The sequence below is a fragment of the Dendrobates tinctorius genome, unplaced genomic scaffold, assembly GCF_039654945.1.
Source record: "Dendrobates tinctorius isolate UK_male_01 unplaced genomic scaffold, ASM3965494v1 ptg000192l, whole genome shotgun sequence".
In the NCBI taxonomy this organism is placed as follows: domain Eukaryota; kingdom Metazoa; phylum Chordata; class Amphibia; order Anura; family Dendrobatidae; genus Dendrobates; species Dendrobates tinctorius.
Genome location: NW_027361859.1, coordinates 1371481 through 1393926, shown reverse-complemented (window position 1 = coordinate 1393926; position 22446 = coordinate 1371481). Strand labels below are relative to the sequence as shown.

At 43.2% G+C, this 22446-nt stretch overlaps 1 protein-coding gene across 1 annotated transcript; it reads right to left on the bottom strand.

Moving 5' to 3' along the window:
• Positions 1-1438: 1438 nt before the first annotated feature.
• Positions 1439-20712, bottom strand: LOC141055940 (formyl peptide receptor 2-like). The gene is made up of 4 exons (XM_073552639.1): positions 20448-20712; positions 20301-20363; positions 20089-20194; positions 1439-2450 (listed from the first exon to the last, which is right to left on the bottom strand). The coding sequence occupies exons 1-4, from the start codon at positions 20710-20712 to the stop codon at positions 1439-1441; spliced, it is 1446 nt and encodes a 481-aa protein (XP_073408740.1).
• Between the last annotated feature and the right edge of the window lie 1734 nt (positions 20713-22446).

Below are 22446 nucleotides of genomic sequence, written 5' to 3'. Positions count from 1 at the left end.
AAAGAGAAAGGACCCCTCTGTCCATAAGAGCTTACAGTCCACGAGAGAGAGAGGACCTCACTGACCATAAGAGCTTACACTCCAAGAGAGAGAGAACCCCACTGACCATAAGAGCTTACACTGTACAGGAGAGAGAGGACCTCACTGACTATAAGCGCTAACACCACTGTACCAGGTGTGATAATCCACCAGATGTCATAGCGGTGGGGCATTTTTCAAAGGTCCACGTGGACACGCTGCAATACATTATCCCTCTCTCTGATGTTATGGCAGTGCGGGGAATGGTGTCAGGCAAGTTTTTTTATTGTGAATCACTAATCACAGTATGAATTCATGTGAAACTGTGAATTTCAGGAAATTGGACTCACACTCGATCCTCTGCGGTTTGATCAACTCACATCTAATATATATGCATATATACCCCTTTCCAACCTTAGACGTATAGGTACACCCAAGGTCGCCTTCTCCTGTTGCTGCAGGCTCCAACAGCAGCTGGTGAAATCACGATCCACCAGCAGCTATTAACGTGTTAAATGCCGCTGTCAATCTCTGACAGCGGCATTTAACATGATCGAACCGGAAGCCTGCCACAAACACCGCCCATCGGCTCACGTGTCACATGACTGGGGGTCGCCAATGGGTTCGTATGACAACCCGGGGTCTGCAGGAGTCCCCTGTGGTTGTCATTGTCTGATAGCTATGAGCGCCCCCCAGTGGTCGGTGCATATAGCTGTTGAGCATTTTAGTTACACATGGCAGGGCTAAAGGCCCTTCTATGTGTGGAACAAGTGATCAGAAGATCACAGCTTCAAGTCTCTTAAGGGGACTATTAAAGCAAGTAACAAAATGTTTTAAAAATATTAAAAAATAAACAAATAAATAAAAGTTTTTATCACCCGCCATTCCCAATAAAACAATAAATAAATTACTCACATATTAGGTATCGCCGCGTTCAGATTCGCCTGATCTATCAATATATAAAAATTATTAATCCGATTGGTAATTGACGTAACGAGAGAAAAATCAACTCTGCAGAATTACGTTTTTTTGGTCGCTGCAATATTGGACTAAAATGCAATAACGGGCAATCAAAAGATCGTATCTGCACCAAAATGGTATCAGTAAAAATGTCAGCTCAGCACGCAAAAAATAAGCGCTCACTCGACTCGAGATCACGAAAAAAGGAGACACTACGGGTATCGGGAAATGGCGACTTCTTTTTTTTTTTTGGAAATATTAGATTTTTTTAAATAATGAAAAGAACCTAGACACGTTTGGTATGTACAAATTCGTAATGACCTGGAGAATCATAATGGCAGGTCCGTTTTACTATTTGGTGAATATGGACAGAAAAAGGAAAGAAACTGGAAAAATGAAAAATGTCCCAGTCTCCAAGGGGTTAAGAGGTGTCACGTAGAGGAGATCCCAGGAATACACATTACACATCGGAAGGGCGAGTGTCTCCTGCATCTCCTCGCTCCCCGCACAGGTCATTAGGATGGTCACCTAAGGCTCTTTCTAGCCTGGAGGGGATGGATCTGAGGAAACCGTGTTGGAAATCCGCTGTCAGAAACACATAAATGATTGGATTCAGGCAACTGTTCAGACAAGCCAGGCTGGTAATGATAGCACGTACAGTATGGAATGTAAATACTTTTATGTGATACCAATAATTGGATGTTATGTAATCTCCATAATACACTAATATTATTGGCCAGATGTAATATGGAAACCAGCAGATGAAGAAACACGATATAACAGCGGTGATGATCCTGGAGGATCTCTGAGATCTCTGGGATCTCTTACTTTTTCTAAGTTTGTAGAAAATGGTGACATAAGAGGTGACGATGATGAGAAACGGGATCACACACATTATAACCAATCTGATCCACTGCATGGTCTGATATAACTCTGGGTTATAATCATATATGTAATTAAAACTATATCGACACCATTCCTGTAGATCACCTACATGGTATCTATACACGTAATACACAGCACCGGCCACAGTGACGCTCAGCCCCCAGATGATCGCTGCACTGATTCTCACCAGGCTACGAGATCTATGAACTTTGGCCCAGAATGGCCACATGACGGACACCCAGCGGTCAATGCTCATGGCCGTCAGGAGGAGAACACTGGCGCTCATGTTCACATTAAACAGAAACATGTTCACTATACAATATGCAGGATGTGGCCAGTGTGAGAAAAATGGAGCCCAGTCAGCAATTCTCAGGGGGAGAGATGAGCAGCACAGGAAGTCGGCGATGGCCAGGTGGAGGAACCACACGGCACTGATTGTGTTCTTCATCCTGAATCCGGCAATCCAGATGACTAATCCATTACCGATAATCCCGAGAGCAAAAACAATGCTGAATAATGTAATGGACGTCTTCTGTAGAATCTTACTATAATAACTAAGATCTAACTCGTCGTAGCCGCCAGATGACCTGAGAAGACAGAACAGGGCAGACATTAGGGGAATGAAGACTTTATAGTTCCATCAGTTTCCCCCTTGTACATGGAGGACGGGGGCTGACATCACAGTGGGATCACAATGAGGAGCGTTTTTCATGTTTTTTAATACAAATGTTTCCCTGCGTTTCACCTGTAAAGTCTCTGAGATTCCCGAGATCTCCTGCACACAGCTCGGGTTTTTCGCCGCAGTATTTAGCGCAATACCTTGGTTTCTGCAGAATGCAGCATGTCACTTATTTCAGCATTTTTTCAGCCATTAAAAGCAATAGGGGAGCGAAAAACGCTGAGAAAATGCCGAAAAATCGCAGGTGTCAGTTTTGCTGCATTTTTGGAGCCAAAACCTGATGAACTTGAATCTGATTTTTTTATGCACTAAACTTTATCAGCATGAACAAGAGACAAATGTACCCCGACAACAACGCAACAAAAACTAAGCAAAACCGGGATTTTTTGAAGCAAGTTTCTTACTGCCGAGAGAGCAGGTTTTTCCTGCAGAAAAAATGCATCAAAAATGCAACATGTGAACATGGACTAATATAGAAGCAAATAAGGACAAAATAAAAGCAAAAAAAAGAAATATAAAGGGATTAAAGATAAAGGCAAAATAGATGGTGGAAAGGGTTAAGGATGAGAATTGGGAAGGAAAAATATGATTTATTAAGGGACATGGAGAAAAGGGAAACATTACAATTTATAGGGATAGAAGGAAAATGAAAAAGCTTGGTCTGTCCAGACAGGCAGGGAAAGGGTTACGGTGCACAGATAAGATCCCTTATATATAAAACATATAGGAGGTAGGAGGGGAGAGAAGGAATGGGAAAGGCAAGGAAAGAAAAGGGAAAGGAAGAACAGCTGTAACCAGGAGGAGACAAGACTATAGAGAAATACTGACTGTTACATAATGGAGGATACTGTCTGCTGGAGTCTAATAGCAGCGCAGTTTTCATGGAATCACAGCCACTCTGCTTGGACAGTCAGACACAGCATAACATTCATGTAAAAACAGCAGCAGAAAATACGCAGCATTTACGCTACATGTGAACACAGTCTAAATGTCCAAGCAACGTGGACGTGATTCCATGAAATCTCCGCTCTCTGAGGTCTGAAGACGCTGCTGAACTCTGCGGTTTTGGTGCTTTGTTTCTCTATAGGCTTCTTCTGGAAAAAACACACATAAAACACTGTTAGGCTATGTGCACACGTTACGGATTTGCCTGTGGAATTTTCTGCTCAATTTCTTCCTCTCTTGGCAGAAAACGCAGTTAGAAATCCGCGCGTTTTTGATGCAGATTTTCATGCATTTTTCCATGAGGATTTGTAAGATAAATAAAGATATGTTATTTACCAACAAAAAAGAGAATTGTGATGTCGCTTCTTTGTCCAACCTCTTCTCTTACATGCTCCATTGAAGACCATAATATCATCACACACCATGTTCTAAAGTCATGTTTACACACACAAAACTAATAGAAGTGAATCTCTATAGATATTAGTGATGGGCGAGCAGTAAAATGCTCGGGTGCTCGCTGCTCGGGTCGACCAATTGGAATACTCGGGTACTCGGCCAGAACAACAAGCCCAATGTAAGTCTATGGGAGACAAGAGCATTTTTACCGCAATCTCCCCGGGGTCCTTTTAAGGTCTAAAAACATCAGAAAATGATGGAAACACTGCTCAAATGACACGGGGACATCATGGGGATCGCCCCTGGAAGCATCCCTGACTCCTAGATCACAGCTGTAAATAATGTTGTCAGAGTTTCATGCCATTTTTACCGCTGCACCAAAAAATATACCAAAACGTAACCAAAACGGATTTTGCTGGGAAATATGATAAGGTGCATCCTTTCCAGGTTAATGACTTATATATAAGGCAAATAAATAACCCCAGAACAAAATGTTCCTCCATCACTTGGGCTATGTTCAGACGCAGCGTTTTTGAAGCGTTTTTCAACTTTAACATTGCTTTCAACCAAAACAAATGCATTCACTGGGAAATGTCATTGTAACATTTACCAATCCTAGCTGCCATGTGGTGTGTGACACATAAGCAGACACATCTTGCTTCATTTATGAAGGAGAGACTCACAGTCACAGAGCCTAGTTTTCACCGGGGCATCAGGCGGCATTAATCTTCTAAGGCCTCATACCCATTTGCGATAAAAAAATCGGTCCGTTTTCTGGATTCTATGCGAGTGTAATGCGATTTCAGTGTGATTTTTCCATATGATATCCGTATTCAAAGCGACTGTAACATGAGGCTTTACATTGAGCGTTCTCTCCAAGTAAAAACTCATGTTAAAACAGCATTGTAAAAAAACAAACTGTACACATCGTTTTAAAACAAGAATCTTCAAAACACACACACATATATATATATATATATATATATATATATATGATAGACATAGCAGAATAGCCGTTCATTTGCCGGCTTTTGTAAAATAATTGCAAAAGCCGACATGATAGGAGACATGGATTACATACAGTAAACCATTTTATTTCATTTACTTTTTTATATGTACATATATACACATAGAGTACCTACATATATACACATATCAGTGACACACACAGCTATATATATATAGATATATAAATACATAATATATATATATGTATAATTTCAAACTATATATATAATATATATTTAATATATTAATATATTATATATACATATAATATAAATATATATAGACATGTTAGTGACATATACAATTATTCTAGGGTTGGTTCTAAATTATGGACATGTATTTACTTAATAAATGATGATTATTTCAAAGAACAAAATGGTGTGGAATCCCCCTATTATTTATAGAGAGCAACACTATACTACGGTAATTGTATTTGTCACTGACATATATTTTTATATCTATAGATTATATATGATATGTATGTATATCTATATATATATTTTATATATAATATACATATCAGATATAAAAGATATATAATATATATACATATTATTTAAATATATATACACATACACAGAGAGAGAGAGAGATGTCATTGACAAATACAATTAGTATAGTGTTGCTGTCTCTAAATTATAGAGGGATTCCACGCCATTTTGTTCCTTGAAAAAATCATTTAATAATTAAATACATTTCCACATTTAGAAACAACACTAGACTAATTGTATTTGTCACATATATACATTCACTGGCCACTTTATTAGGTACACCATGCTAGTAACGGGTTGGACCCCCTTTTGCCTTCAGAACTGCCTCAATTCTTCGTGGCAGAGATTCAACAAGTTGCTGGAAGCATTCCTCAGAGATTTTGGACCATATTGACATGATGGCATCACACAGTTGGCGCAGATTTGTCGGCTGCACATCCCTGATGCGAATCTCCCGTTCCACCACATCCCAAAGATGCTCTATTGGATTGAGATCTGGTGACTGAGGAGGCCATTTGAGTACAGTGAACTCATTGTCATGTTCAAGAAACCAATCTGAGATGATTCGAGCTTTATGACATGGCGCATTATCCTGCTGAAAGTAGCCATCAGATGTTGGGTACATTGTGGTCATAAAGGGATGGACATGGTCAGCAACAATACTCAGGTAGGCTGTGGCGTTGCAACGATGCTCAATTGGTACCAAGGGGCCCAAAGAGTGCCAAGAAAAAATTCCCCACACCATGACACCACCACCACCAGCCTGAACCGTTGATACAAGGCTGGATGGATCCATGCTTTCATGTTGTTTACGCCAAATTCTGACCCTACCATCCGAATGTCGCAGCAGAAATCGAGACTCATCAGACCAGGCAACGTTTTTCCAATCTTCTACTGTCCAATTTCGATGAGCTTGTGCAAATTGTAGCCTCAGTTTCCTGTTCTTAGCTGAGAGGAGTGGTACCCAGTGTGGTCTTCTGCTGCTGTAGCCCATCTGCCTCAAAGTTCGACGCACTGTGCATTCAGAGATGCTCTTCTGCCTACCTTGGTTGTAACGGGTGGCAATTTGAGTCACTGTTGCCTTTCTATCAGCTCGAACCAGTCTGCCCATTCTCCTCTGACCTCTGGCATCAACAAGGCATTTCCGGCCACAGAACTGCCGCTCACTGGATTTTTTTTCTTTTTCGGACCATTCTCTGTAAACCCTAGAGATGGTTGTGCGTGAAAATCCCAGTAGATCAGCAGTTTCTGAAATACTCAGACCAGCCCTTCTGGCACCAACAATCATGCCACGTTCAAAGGCACTCAAATCACCTTTCTTCCCCATACTGATGCTCGGTTTGAACTGCAGGAGATTGTCTTGACCATGTCTACATGCCTAAATGCACTGAGTTGCCGCCATGTGATTGGCTGATTAGAAATTAAGTCTTAACATACAGTTGGACAGGTGTACCTAATAAAGTGGCCAGTGAGTGTATATATATGATATATTGTGATTATATTTATATTATATATGATATGTATATATATATATATATATATATATATATATATATAATATATTAGATTTATATTGTATGTATTTATATATCTCTGTCTTCAATATAATATATTATTTTATATATATCCATATATAGATATATATAGAATAAATATAAATATATATATAAAAATTATGGCTATATATATTACATATAATATATATTATTTTATGTGTGTATATATATACAGTGGGGAAAAAAAGTATTTAGTCAGTCAGCAATAGTGCAAGTTCCACCACTTAAAAAGATGAGAGGCGTCTGTAATTTACATCATAGGTAGACCTCAACTATGGGAGACAAACTGAGAAAAAAAAATCCAGAAAATCACATTGTCTGTTTTTTTTTCATTTTATTTGCATATTATGGTGGAAAATAAGTATTTGGTCAGAAACAAAATTTCATCTCAATACTTTGTGATATATCCTTTGTTGGCAATGACAGAGGTCAAACGTTTTCTGTAAGTCTTCACAAGGTTGCCACACACTGTTGTTGGTATGTTGGCCCATTCCTCCATGCAGATCTCCTCTAGAGCAGTGATGTTTTTGGCTTTTCATTTGGCAACACGGACTTTCAACTCCCTCCAAAGGTTTTCTATAGGGTTGAGATCTGGAGACTGGCTAGGCCACTCCAGGACCTTGAAATGCTTCTTACGAAGCCACTCCTTCGTTGCCCTGGCGGTGTGCTTTGGATCATTGTCATGTTGAAAGACCCAGCCACGTTTCATCTTCAATGCCCTTGCTGATGGAAGGAGGTTTGCACTCAAAATCTCACGATACATGGCCCCATTCATTCTTTCATGTACCCGGATCAGTCGTCCTGGCCCCTTTGCAGAGAAACAGCCCCAAAGCATGATGTTTCCACCACCATGCTTTACAGTAGGTATGGTGTTTGATGGATGCAACTCAGTATTCTTTTTCCTCCAAACACGACAAGTTGTGTTTCTACCAAACAGTTCCAGTTTGGTTTCATCAGACCATAGGACATTCTCCCAAAACTCCTCTGGATCATCCAAATGCTCTCTAGCAAACTTCAGACGGGCCCGGACATGTACAGGCTTAAGCAGTGGGACACGTCTGGCACTGCAGGATCTGAGTCCATGGTGGCGTAGTGTGTTACTTATGGTAGGCCTTGTTACATTGGTCCCAGCTCTCTGCAGTTCATTCACTAGGTCCCCCCGCGTGGTTCTGGGATTTTTGCTCACCGTTCTTGTGATCATTCTGACCCCACGAGGTGGGATTTTGCGTGGAGCACCAGATCGAGGGAGATTATCAGTGGTCTTGTATGTCTTCCATTTTCTAATTATTGCTCCCACAGTTGATTTCTTCACTCCAAGCTGGTTGGCTACTGCAGATTCAGTCTTCCCAGCCTGGTGCAGGGCTACTATTTTGTTTCTGGTGTCCTTTGACAGCTCTTTGGTCTTCACCATAGTGGAGTTTGGAGTCAGACTGTTTGAGGGTGTGCACAGGTGTCTTTTTATACTGATAACAAGTTTAAACAGGTGCCATTACTACAGGTAATGAGGGGAGGAAAGAGGAGACTCTTAAAGAAGAAGTTACAGGTCTGTGAGAGCCAGAAATCTTGATTGCTTGTTTCTGACCAAATACTTATTTTCCACCATAATATGCAAATAAAATGAAAAAAAAACAGACAATGTGATTTTCTGGATTTTTTTTTCTCAGTTTGTCTCCCATAGTTGAGGTCTACCTATGATGTAAATTACAGACGCCTCTCATCTTTTTAAGTGGTGGAACTTGCACTATTGCTGACTGACTACTTTTTTTCCCCACTGTATATATATATTTACATATATCTTCTAAATATATTACATATATTTATTATACATATATATATATATATATATATATATATATATACTGTATATAAAGACTAGCTGTTTCCAGCCAGCTAACTCTCGGCATGCTCATTGCTATCTAATTAACACTGCTGGTGATTAAACTAAAGTAAATAATGACAACATTCAATAGCGCTTACGCAGGTGGTAAATTAAATTAAAATGAAGTTAATGACAATAATAATCATCAAAAATCTGAATAATACTAATGATACATTTTATTCATAGTATAAAATCGAAAACAAACTGGATTCAGTAAGGCCTCTTTCACACATCAGGTTTTCGCCTTCAGGCGCGATCCGGCGCTTTTGACAGAAACCGGATCCGGCGAAATGCAATGCCGGATCCGGTTTCCCCCCCATTGACTTGCATTTGTGCCGGATCGCGCCGGATGGCCATGCGTTTCATCCGGTTTTCGCCGGATCCGGCAATGTGTCGCAATGTGTCGCGATCCGGCGTCTGGAAAAAACGTCTACTGTAACGTTTTTTGTCTCCGGCGAAAAAGCCGGACACGCCGGATCCGGCGTGTCCGGCTTTTTCACACAATGAAAGCCTATGAGCGCCGCAATGCGCCGGATCCGGCGAAAGCCGGATCCGGCGGCCGGATCCGGTTTTTTGGTCTGAGCATGCTCAGTAGCTCTGCCCACAAGACATATATAAAAGCAAGACAGTGGGACCCACAGCCACACCCAACATGCCACCCAAGACAGCAACCAGGCGCCATCAGCACCACCCCAATTGGAGCAGCATGCTGAACAACGGGAGGGGAGTCCAGCAGCAGATGAGAGACGGTAATTATCAAATCACCCATTCCTCCAAACTAGGGCTATTGAATATCAAGATATTCATTGGCCCTTTGTTTCTCTTTATTCAACAGCCGCCCAATAGATGCAGCAGCAGCAGCAGCAGCAATGGCAGCAGCTGGAACACCACCCACAGGCATGGAGTGTGGCCACCAGGAAGACAGCACATCATCTTCTGGGAGCCCTCCCTCGCATCGTCAGCGTTTGACGGTAAGTTTTTATTTCCAAAATCCATCTTCTCTGTAATATATGTCTATTCATGGCCTTTTATTTCAAAACAGGAATCACAAGATGAAGAGGAGCTCCCAGAAGAAGAAGGAAGGGGTGGACAGACACCTGGAGTGGGCTCACAATTGGTAAGTTTTTTGCATCAAACGCAGAAACACAACATCACACTACACACAACACATAGAAAACAATGTTCTGCAGACCACACACAGCAAACAAATGCCTACATCCAAAGACATAACTTTTTTTGTTTTCTTCTCTAGTCTTCCCAATCTGGTGCTTGGCCAAGAGGTGCTCGCAGTGCCTCCCAGGGTCGTCGGCGACAGCAACGCGGCGGTCACCAGCGTGTAAGTATAAATATTTTTGCTTTGTTTTTTTGCACTTTTTATTTCATTTCTTTTGTGGAGGCTAATTATGTTATTTTTGTCTTTTTCTTTAACATTCTTCACAGCGTGCTCCCGACTCTGACGTTGAGGATGGAGGGATTGATGTGGACCACCTCATCGATCTCGTCAGAGAAAGGGAGCCGCTCTGGAATATGGCTGACCGCCGCCACGCTGACCTGATCGTTACCCGACGACTCTGGGAGGAAATCTGTTCGCTCCTTGTGGGCCGCTGGGAGGACCTCGATGTTCGGGCCCAGATTACAGAGCGTAAGTATATACAGTACCGGTTGCTTGATTTAAACCAGTGTTTCCCGAACTCCAGTCCTCGTGGTCCCCACGGATCATGTGTTCAGGATTTCTATTTACTATGGAAATCCTGAAAACATGACCCCTGGGGACCATGAGGACTGGAGTTTGGGAAACACTGATGTTGTATACTAACCACTCCTTTCTCGTTTCAGGGAACAGAATTGTGAATCGGTGGCGGTCTGTGAGAGATCGTTTCAAGAAGGAGTTCAATAAAGAGATGCGGGCCCCGAGTGGATCTGGAGGACGCAGGAGCAAGTACAAGTACGCAGAAGCCCTGTCGTTCCTCCGGGAAACAATGGTCACCAGAAGGTAAATATTACACACCACATGTGAAAAAAAATGTTAGATGTAAATTTTTTTTTCAGCCAGGGCCATACCATGTCAGTATTTTAATTGTTTTTTTTTTCTCTTTATTCCACAGCACGGTGAGCAGCACTCGGGAGCCGGCACGATTGGACCCTTCTGAGGCGATCCCTGAGGAGACCGGCACCGAGGGACACTTCGACCGCCCCGGTACATCTGCACCTTCCCAGCCTTCCAACACATTCGACCCATCTGTCCCATCCACCAGCACAGGAGCATCGTGGCCGCCTACATTACATGAAGCTGCTGGTGAGGAGATCGCTTTCCCTTTACCCCACCCTTCTGCCCCTGCCACCTCTAGTACACCTGCGGGTACTGGGCGGCAGCGGCAGAGGGGTCAGGAAAAGACTTATGCGCCAGAGTTCTTGCATCTGAATGCATCTTTCCAGAACTGTCTAAAAGTCTTGTCAGAGCAAATCTCCGCAGGCTATCAGCAGATCAACTCCAGCATTCTGGAGGTGAAGACACTTCTGCAAACCATGCATTCAGAAGCAAGATCTTCGCCAAACCACACCTTTTTCAGGTCTGTTGTGGAGCGCATGGAAACGCTCTCTCCTGCCCAGCAGATGCATGTAATGCATTCATGCCATGCTGCTCTCCAGCAAGTTACCTCCCAACCTCCTCCTCCTCCTCCCACCACAGTAGTTCCTCCACCTGCACCCCCTCCAGCCACTTTCCATCCTCCCCCTCCTATTACATCTACACCCCCTCCAGCCACTTTCCATCCTCCCCCTCCTATTACATCTACACCCCCTCCAGCCACTTTCCATCCTCCCCCTCCTATTACATACCATCCACCTCCAGCCACTTTCCATCCTCCCCCTCCTATTACATACCATCCACCTCCCCAGCACCATCCACCTCCCTAGCACCATCCACCTCCCCAGCACCATCCACCTCCCCAGCACCAGCCACCTCCCCAGCACCAGCAACCTCCCCAGCACCAGCAACCTCCCCAGTACCAGCAACCTCCACAGTACCTGCAAACTCCCCAGTACCAGCAACCTTCCCAGTACCAGACATCTCCCCACTTCCAGCAACCTGCCCCGTACCAGACATCTCCCCACTTCCAGCAAACCTGCCCCGTACCAGACATCTCCCCACTTCCAGCAACCTGCCCCGTACCAGACATCTCCCCACTTCCAGCAACCTGCCCCGTACCAAACTCCTTCCCCATACAACTTGCCATCAACATCATCTGCTCCTACAGTCCCTGCCCAACCCTCCACTCCACCACCCACCACCTCTTCTGCTTCCCACATGTCCACCCATTCAGTAGTTTTTTCCACACCTTCACCTCTAACTGTTCCTTCCCCACAACGATCCCAGTCCTCTCTCCACACTCCCAGTGTCGAAGTGTCCCGCAGCCCCTACAGCAGTATTTCCACCACATACTACACAGAATTATAATGTGTGTATTTAAATAAAAATGACCAGTTTTATGGTTTCAGTTTTATAGTTTCAAATTTTTATTAAACATGTTTATTAAAATTTTAAAAAAGTTTACTAAAAAAAACATTTTTCAATAAAAGTTAAATTATTTTACACTGGTTGTCTGTCATTTCTTTCTGCGGCGAAAAAGGTTAAATACAGGGTATTTAAAAGGTGAAATGGTATTCAAAACTAGGTATATAACTGTGGGTAAATTTTAGCTTTTTGCCACAGTTGTGTTCCTGGTTGTGTTTGAAGCAAAGTATTTCACCTAAAAAGTTGTGTTTATTGTTGGTGATTTCCGAACAATGTACACAACTTTTGTTAAAAGGTGAAATACTTTGCATAAAACACAACCAGGTACACACCTGTGGCCTAAAGCTAAAAATAGAGACCATGACAAGATAGCCAACTTTGGTTGGCAAAGGTATATACTGTTGGTACAGAAGGTACACAAGTTTGGTTGGGCACAAATCTTTCACACTCTGTCATCCTGCCAGTGTACTCTGCCTTGAGGTGACATAAAGTATAGTGCAAAATTGTCCCTCATTACTGAAACCGTCACAGAACTTCTAGTGGTAATGTCATGGTAATCTTGCAAGGTGGTTTCTTCAGAGGTGTCCTCAATGGAAATGGGTTCCTTGCATATAACAAAATTGTGGAGTACCACGCACGCTTTGATCACCTCGTCCACAGTTTCTGTCTTGAGGTTGATCGCAGTCAATAGGACCCGCCATTTGGCTGTCAGAATACCAAAGGTACATTCAACCATTCTTCTTGCTCTTGTGAGGCGGTAATTAAAAATGCGTTTTGGTCTTGTCAATCCTCTGCTAGAGTACGGTTTCAAAAGGTGTTCTGACAGCTGGAAGGCTTCATCCCCTACACAGACAAATGGCATAGGTGGACCAGATGTTTGCGGCAGCGGTCTAGGTGGTGGGAACTGGAAGGTGTTTCCATACAGTTTACGCCCCATGGCAGACAGTTTGAAAACTTGAGAGTCATTGGAGCGGCCATAGGCCCAATATCAACCGCAATAAATTTGTATTCCGCGTCAGCGATGGCCATGAGGACAATTGAAAAATATTTCTTGTAATTGAAATATTCCGATCCAGATCCAGCTGGCTTTACAATGCGGATATGTTTCCCGTCCACAGCGCCCAAGCAGTTTGGAAACTGACATAGCTGTTGAAACTTGTCAGCAATTTCAATCCACCTCTCTGTTGTGGGCTCTGGTAAAAACTCTTCAGCTAAGGAGTCCCACAGTGCACGGCATGTGTACTTCACAATTCCAGATATGGTGGAAATCCCGAGTCTGTACTGGAAATGCAGTGACGAAAGGGATTCTCCAGTTGCAAGAAATCTGTGGGGAATTAACAAACAATAAATTAGTTTTAAATCACAGCATTACATACCAAAACTGACCTAACACTTGGAGATACAAATTACCACCAACAAGATTGCAGTGAAAGTGTGCTCTGATGCGATCATATCCAATAAATGTGGCTTACCTTAAAGTCACCATCAGACGCTCTGCGGGTGAAACGGAGAAGCGGCAATAGGTGTCCGCTTTTCTTATGAGGTGTGCAATGCGCTCCACCAAGTAATCAAAATTCTCCATTTTCATCCTAACATATCCAAAAAATTTATCCGGGTTTCGTCGAAGGTCCATGCATAGTGTAGAATAGACCCCACGCGTCATTCTCTTGGCTGTGATGGGGTGGATCCACAAACGTCGTCTACGATGCCTGATGCGCTGCTGTCTCGCTCTCTCCTTCTCCAGAACAATCACCCTCAAACGATTTGCCTCCGCTGTAAAATCCGCCAAATTCTTCAAAATATTTCCAATGACAACATCCATCTTCGCCAGTAAACTTGCTCTTCTCTCCAACCTGCACTTTCTCCTCTACAACCTGTCAAAGAAGGGCTGTAGGAACATGCTATATATAGTTTTCCAGTAGCCAATCCCGTTCGGAAGGCCACAAGGGTCAATTTTAAAAACCGGATCCGGCGTAATCCGTCGAAAAACGGATAGAAAAACGGATGAACCGGATGAGACGGATCCGGTTTTGTCTGTCAAGAAAAAGACGGATCCGGCAGAAAACCGGATCCGTCACATCCGGTTTTACTAAACATTTGCCGGATCCGGCGTTCCGGCACGACGCCGGATCGCGCCTGACGCCGAAAACCTGATGTGTGAAAGTAGCCTAAGATGTGTGTTTTTTATTCATTCCAGCATCTAAACAAATTTCATAACGAAACATAAATTAAGGTAAAATTTCTCTGTAAACACAATTAAATGTATAGTCATTTTCATCATTTTCAAAGATCTTTCCTTGACTTCTACCAGGTACAATTTGAACTGAAAGACCTTTACAACTTGTTACTCTAGAGAATGCAGTGCATAATTGACCATGTGTGAATACAGGATCAGGTAGGAGAACGCCAATCTTATCGAATGTTTGTCCTTGCGATTTTGTAATTGTCAAGGAATAAGCCAGACGAAGTGGGAATTGTTTTCTTGTTAACTTAAACGGGATATCGCAATTTTCGCTAGTGTCCAATAGTATTCTTGGAATGAGAACCTTTTGACCACGACGCTCCCCAGAAAAAATACTGCAGTCGATGAGATTTGTACCAAGAGTTTCTACAATTAATCGAGTACCATTGCACAGTCCTTTCTTTGGATTTAGATTGCGGAGTAGCATGACACAGCAGCCTTTCTTAAGGTTCAGCATATGAGGAGGGAGAAAATCCCATATCCACCACCAATAAATGGCAGAAAGAGAGGCATAGAATAAAATTACAACAATGTTTATTACATTTTCACAAAATTCATATTCAACAAGGTAGGTACACATAAATTAGCGCCATGGGTACATATAAAGAAACACTGTGAGGACAAAATTGTATACAGGACTAATACCAATAATTTCTCAATGAGATTGAAGTTTTTTGTTCAATTTTTCCAATCTCATTGAGAAATTTTTGGTATTAGTCCTGTATACAATTTTCTCCTCACAGTGTTTCTTTATATGTATCCATGGCGCTAATTTATGTGTACTTACCTTGTTGAATATGAATTTTGTGAAAATTGTTATGTAATAAACATTGTTGTAATTTTATTCTATGCCTCTCTTTCTGCCATTTATTGGTGGTGGATATGGGATTTTCATAATCATTATTGAGGTGGTGAAAAAAATATTCAGGACATTTGCTTGACATATGAGGAGGGAGGCCCATAGGAGTTAGGGAATGTACAAATTCGATGGGGTACTGAGCTCTTTCTTCTTCTGTCTCACAGGATGAAATATTGTTGACACTGAAGTATGATTTAGTCTGACCTCTAAGCATGTTCAACACTTGTTCATTGACTGTCAGCGTGTCACAGTTTTTAGGGCATAGTACTGCTCTGGAAGCAAGATCAGCAGGAGTGAGAGAGTTCAGGTCATTCCCAAATATGCTCGTCAAGACGTCATGAGTCAGAATGTCTTTGCTCAGCTTCACAAAATCCACCAGATTCCCACCTTCAACTCCTGATCCAACAGTTAGCAGCAACACACAAAATTCAACCTCATCAGGATTGACTCTCATGTTCCTGATTAATTTCAGTTATGTGGCGCCCCCAGGAGTATGGCCGCCACACTGGCTTTGCCTTCCTCCAGGGGAGGGTAATGCCAGGCTTGGAGGCAATGATGGGTCTCTCTCGCAGTCAATCCATACATGCAACACAGTTCCACTCCAGGCCAGCAGGGGGAACTCTGAACCAGGATTAAGGGGAGGAGTGCTCTCTGAGGGCCAAGAGGAAGGAGTGGTCAGTTAGTCTGCGGAGGGTGAAGAGTGCAGACATGTAAGGAGAAGCTGGAGGTTGAGCTTCAGAAGGCGAGCTCCCTCAGCTTGAGAGAGCAAGAACTGGAGTCTGGTCTCCACGGTTGTACGGATACTAAAGGTCCTGCAACAGATACCAGAGGAGTAGGAGACTGTAAATGTCCTACTCCCATTTAAGACTTGAGGCACAACAGCAGCTTGGATAGTGAGCCAGGACTCAAGAGAGAGGAGTCCCCGAGAGAGGCTACAGCTGTCAGCCGTGCAAGTAAGGTTCTTGGGAACACCTGACAGAAAGAACTCTAGAGTAACTAAGTACTGGAGTGCTTCACACCACAAGGCGCTAGGAAGGAGACTGCACAGCCCGTCTGTGAGAGAGAGAATCCCTGAGTTGCTTCCAGGCTAGCCTGCTCCGTTACCATCTGTAATCAGGACCCTGGACTGCAGTTACCAAGTAAAGGTACAGAAATTGCACCCCGCTGTGTCTTGTCTGCTTCCTACCCTGTCGGCACTGCTACATCCATTGCCAACCACATCTACACTGCCCTGGGGCCACAGCTTCACCTGTGGGGAGCTACACCATCTAGGCTGCAACACACCACCAGCCCTAGAGGATCTGCATGCAGCGTCGGCTTCACATCTCACTTGCCGAACACCACAGGTGGCGTCACAAACTATTATTCCATTAACTACATTCCACCATTGATTTGGGCACCCAGGGCCATGGACCGGGTCACCGCTGCTGTGACTAGAGTTGAGCGATACCGTCCGATACTTCAAAGTATCGTATCGGATGGTATCGGCCGATCTTTAAAAAAAGTATCGGTATCGCCGATTCCGATACCGGAAGTCCCATTCAAGTCTATGGGACTTCCGGTATCGGAATAAGAAAAACCCTTTCCTGCCCTTGTACAGCCTCTCTGGGGTCTGTACGGGCCTTTCGGGGGGCTGTGCCGGCCTGCCAGGGGGTCTGTGCAGGCTCCGGTGGTCTGTGCCGGCCTGCCGGTGGTCTGTGCAGGCTCCGGGGGGCTGTGCCGGCCTGCCGGGGGGCTGTGCCGGCCTGCCGGGGGGCTGTGCCGGCCTGCCGGGGGGCTGTGCAGGCTCCGGGGGGCTGTGCCGGCCTGCCGGGGGGCTGTGCCGGCCTGCCGGGGGGCTGTGCAGGCTCCGGGGGTCTGTGCAGGCATCGTCCGATGGGACTACAAGTCCCATCGGGCGATGCCTGCTACCATGACAGTGATTGACACATTAGCCAATGATGGGACAGTAGTAGTCCCATCATCCGGCTAATGTGTTAAATGTAAAAAAAAAAAAAAAAAAAAAAAATTACATGCTACATACATACAACATGCATACTACATACATGCTACATTCATACTACATACTACATACATGCTACATACATACTACATATATACTACATGCATGCTACATACATACTACATGCTACATACTACATGCATGCTACATACATACTACATACATACTACATACATACTACATATATACTACATGCATGCTACATACATACTACATGCTACATACTACATATATACTACATGCATGCTACATACATACTACATACATACTACATATATACTACATGCATGCTACATACATACTACATGCTACATACTACATGCATGCTACATACATACTACATGCTACATACTACATATATACTACATGCATGCTACATACATACTACATGCTACATACATACTACATATATACTACATGCATGCTACATACATACTACATGCTACATACATACTACATATATACTACATGCATGCTACATACTACATGCTACATACATACTACATATATACTACATGCATGCTACATACTACATGCTACATACATACTACATATATACTACATTCATACTACATACTACATATATACTACATACATACTACATACATACTACATACATACTACATACATACTACATGCATGCTACATACATACTACATGCATGCTACATACATACTACATACATACTACATGCATACCACATATATACTACATACATACAATACATTCATACAATACATACATAGACATACAGTACATATAACATAGAGTAACATACTTACCAATACTTGTCACATTGTTCCCCGAAGCCATTGTCTTTTCCGGGATAAATATTAACATAACAAACCACAAAAATACTCACCCACGATCCGAAGCAGTCCACGAGTGTGTCCCACGACGATCTTGGGTAGAGAACTGCAGCATCAGATGATGCTGCCGTTCTCTACGGGCTGCAGGAATCCAATGACGGAAGGTAGGTATCCTTCCGCACTGTATTCCTCCGCCACTTAAAAAAAAAAAGTCCCTAGTCTCACTTTATGCCATTGCTGTGTGGGAAATTCCCACACAGCAATGGCATAAAGTGAGACTAGGGACTTTTTTTTTTTTTAAGTGGCGGAGGAATACAGTGCGGAAGGATACCTACCTTCCGTCATTGGATTCCTGCAGCCCGTAGAGAACGGCAGCATCATCTGATGCTGCAGTTCTCTACCCAAGATCGTCGTGGGACACACTCGTGGACTGCTTCGGATCGTGGGTGAGTATTTTTGTGGTTTGTTATGTTAATATTTATCCCGGAATAGACAATGGCTTCGGGGAACAATGTGACAAGTATTGGTAAGTATGTTACTCTATGTTATATGTACTGTATGTCTATGTATGTATTGTATGAATGTATTGTATGTATGTAGTATATATGTGGTATGTATGTAGCATGTAGTATGTATGTAGCATGCATGTAGTATGTATGTAGCATGCATGTAGTATGTATGTAGCATGCATGTAGTATGTATGTAGTATGTATGTAGTATGTATGTAGCATGTATGTAGCATGCAGTATGTATGTAGCATGTATGTAGTATGTATGTAGTATATATGTAGTATGTATGTAGCATGTAGTATGTATGTAGCATGCATGTAGTATATATGTAGTATGTATGTAGCATGCATGTAGCATGTATGTAGTATGTATGTAGTATGTATGTAGCATGCAGCATGTATGTAGTATATATGTAGTATGTATGTAGCATGCATGTAGTATGTATGTAGTATGTATGTATGTAGCATGCAGTATGTATGTAGCATGTATGTAGTATGTATGTAGTATATATGTAGTATGTATGTAGCATGCATGTAGTATGTATGTAGTATGTATGTAGCATGCAGTATGTATGTAGCATGTATGTAGTATGTATGTAGTATATATGTAGTATGTATGTAGCATGCATGTAGTATGTATGTAGCATGCATGTAGTATGTATGTAGTATTTTTTTTTTTTTTTTTTTTTTTTTTTTTAACATTTAACACATTAGCCGGATGATGGGACTACTACTGTCCCATCATTGGCTAATGTGTCAATCACTGTCATGGTAGCAGGCATCGCCCGATGGGACTTGTAGTCCCATCGGACGATGCTTGCACAGACCCCCGGACATCAGCACAGCCCCCCGGCAGGCCGGCACAGCCCCCCGGCAGGCCGGTACAGACCCCCACAGGGTGCACAGACCACCGGCAGGCCGGCACAGCCCCCCGGCAGTCCGGTACAGACCCCGGGCAGTCCACACAGCCCCCCGGCAGGCCGGCACAGCCCCCCGGCAGGCCGGCAGAGACCCCCGGAAGGCCCGAAATGACGGCGCATCATGATGCGCACACACCGCGCATCATGATGACGTCAGGCCGTCAATCAACTGAACTTCCGATTCCGATGCCGAATTCCGATATTGAAAAAATATCGGAAGTCGGTATCGGAATTCCGATACAGCAAGTATCGGCCGATACCCGATACTTGCGGTATCGGAATGCTCAACACTAGCTGTGACACATCCCCCTGACACTGGCCCGGTACCAAGTACCCCACAGCCCTGGGAGGGCGACCCAGTTCCTTGAAGGATTTCCAGACTGGACTGCTCTTGACACACGCCTCTACAATACTAACGCGATTTCCATGAAGTACAACTGGAGCTTGCTGACAAAATTCTCCTCCAACAACAATCGGGATCCCACCAAAAGGTTCTTCATTGTGAAGGAGAATATGTAAGCTTCTATCAACGGCATTGAAAAGATGAACGTGAGACATTGAAATTTCATCCCATATAATAAGTTTAGTATCCCGAAGCTCTCGGCAGACTGAGGTTCCTTCTTTAATACTTGATACAGTTCTCTCATTCAAATGAATTGAAATTCCACATCCGGAGTGGACTGTTTTACTGCCTGTGTAAAACAAACAAAAAAAATCTTCAATACAGACATCTTAAATTTACATTTTTCAGTATTCTGTAATCTAATTAAAATTACCTTTTAGTAATGTAGCTGCCAAACCGGTAGGAGCAACTGTTTTTACAATGCCACCATTCCCAAGTATAGTAGATGTCAAAGCCTTGCACACGAAAGTCTTTCCACAACCTCCTGCACCAGATAAAAAAAAGCATTTTTGTGATATGGTTGGATTATTAACTGCATTCATGATTGTTTCAAAGGCGCCTCGTTTTTCTAGGTTCATCAGAAACTGCAGTCGTTCAGATTCATGTTTCTCCCTTTCCACATCAACAATGTCACTCATTTTATACGCATCTGATGAGGAAGGTAGTCCACAACTTTTGCAATCTTTAGCAAACTGTCATAAGTGGTCTTGTATATCGGCAAGTGTTTGCTGCTCGGCCATGTATTCGTTATGAGTCAGGAGGAAGTCTTCCATCATGTTATTTTTATATTTGTTGTATAAATCAAGTCCACTTATGATGTTGGTGTGGTTCAGGATTACAGCAAATAGCTGTCGAAGCTCACCGAGCATTCTAAATAAAGATGCTTCTTCCATTGTTTTGTCCCACTCTGAATCGTCATGCAATAATCCCATGTGTTATGATTGAGTCACCGTAGGAGGCAAAAATAGAAATGCTAGCTAAGTCCAGAAAACCAGAGAAGTTGGCAGCTATCGGATTGCAGACCCCTGAACCTATCAACACAACTAGCAGTAGCCGTGGGGGGCTCCTACGATACCCTAGGCCCCTCGATCACAGCCGGAGGACTACATAGCCTAAAGACAGAAAGGGAAATCTAAACTGCCCCAGAGCAGACCCCAAAGCAAAAGGCAGCCCCCCACATATAATGACGGTGAAGCAAGAAGAAAGAACAAAACACAGACAGAAAGATAGACTGAGCAAAGATGGGGCCCAAGCTAGCTTAGATAGGAAAGGACAGGAAGGCTGCTGTCTGCAATCCGTGAAAAACCCTATAAAAATAAGAGCCAATAAACTGACAGTAAAAAAGGCCCTGAAGATGCTAGGCTTCAAAAAAGGCTATGTCAGTACTCAGGAATATTCTGAAGACAGAGCAACAGGCAAAAGGAGATTCAGCTCACCCCAGCAGGGAATGGCAGAATCCAGAAAAGCAAGGAAAACAAAACACAAATGCAAAAAGGCAAAGCAGAAATCTTAGCTTTAGATGAGCAGGAATCAGACTGGTTTCCTAGAAGTCCACAGAGAAATCACCCGCATGCCAGAAGGGCATCGGCAGCCTTATATCCAGTCATTAACTCCACTCAGCCAGTCATCATCATCAGCCCCAGGTGTTTGACAATCAGGCTCACTACCTTTCTTCACCAGAAGAGGGAGTTCCTCGGGTCTCAGTAGTGAAGGGGAAAATGAACTCACAACAGTACCTCCCCCTTGAGGAGGGGTCACCGAACCCTCAACCACGCCACCAGGGCGTTCAGGGTGAGCCCGATGAAAGGCACGCACCAATCTTTTTGCATGAATATCAGAGGCAGAGACCCAGGAATTATCCTCCTGACCATAACCCTTCCACTTAACCAAATACTGGAGTCTCCGTCTAGCCATACGGGAATCCAGTACTTTCTCTACCTCATATTCCATGTTACCTTCAACCAATACAGGGTCTGGAGGTGCAACCCCCGGAACAACAGGTTCAACAAACCTCTTCAACAAAGATTTATGGAACACATTATGGATTTTAAATGTGACAGGAAGAGCCAAACGAAAAGAGACCGGATTAATAATCTCCAAAATCTTGTAAGGTCCAATAAATCTAGGCTTAAACTTAGGAGAAGCCACCTTCATAGCAATATTTTTTGATGATAACCACACCATATCACCAACCTTAAACTGGGGACCAATGGTCCTATGTCGGTTGGAAAACCGCTGGGTCTTTTCCTGGGAGAGAGATAACTTATCCACCACTTGGTCCCAGATCTGGTGAATTCTCTCCACCACAGTGTCAACACCTGGGCAGGCAGAGGGCTCCACCTGCCCTGAAGAAAATCGAGGATGAAACCCAA

Bases quoted from the DNA above. Each gene is read 5' to 3' on its own strand.
- LOC141055940 (XM_073552639.1), bottom strand. From the start codon at position 20,712: ATGAGTGACATTGTTGATGTGGAAAGGGAGAAACATGAATCTGAACGA. The intron at 20,195-20,300 runs GTATTAAAGAAG...TGCCGTTGATAG, and splicing joins GAATGAGAGAACTGTATCAA to AAGCTTACATATTCTCCTTC. The intron at 2,451-20,088 runs GTTAGTATTGTA...CTGTCTTCTCAG, and splicing joins TTGTACTTCATGGAAATCGC to GTCATCTGGCGGCTACGACG.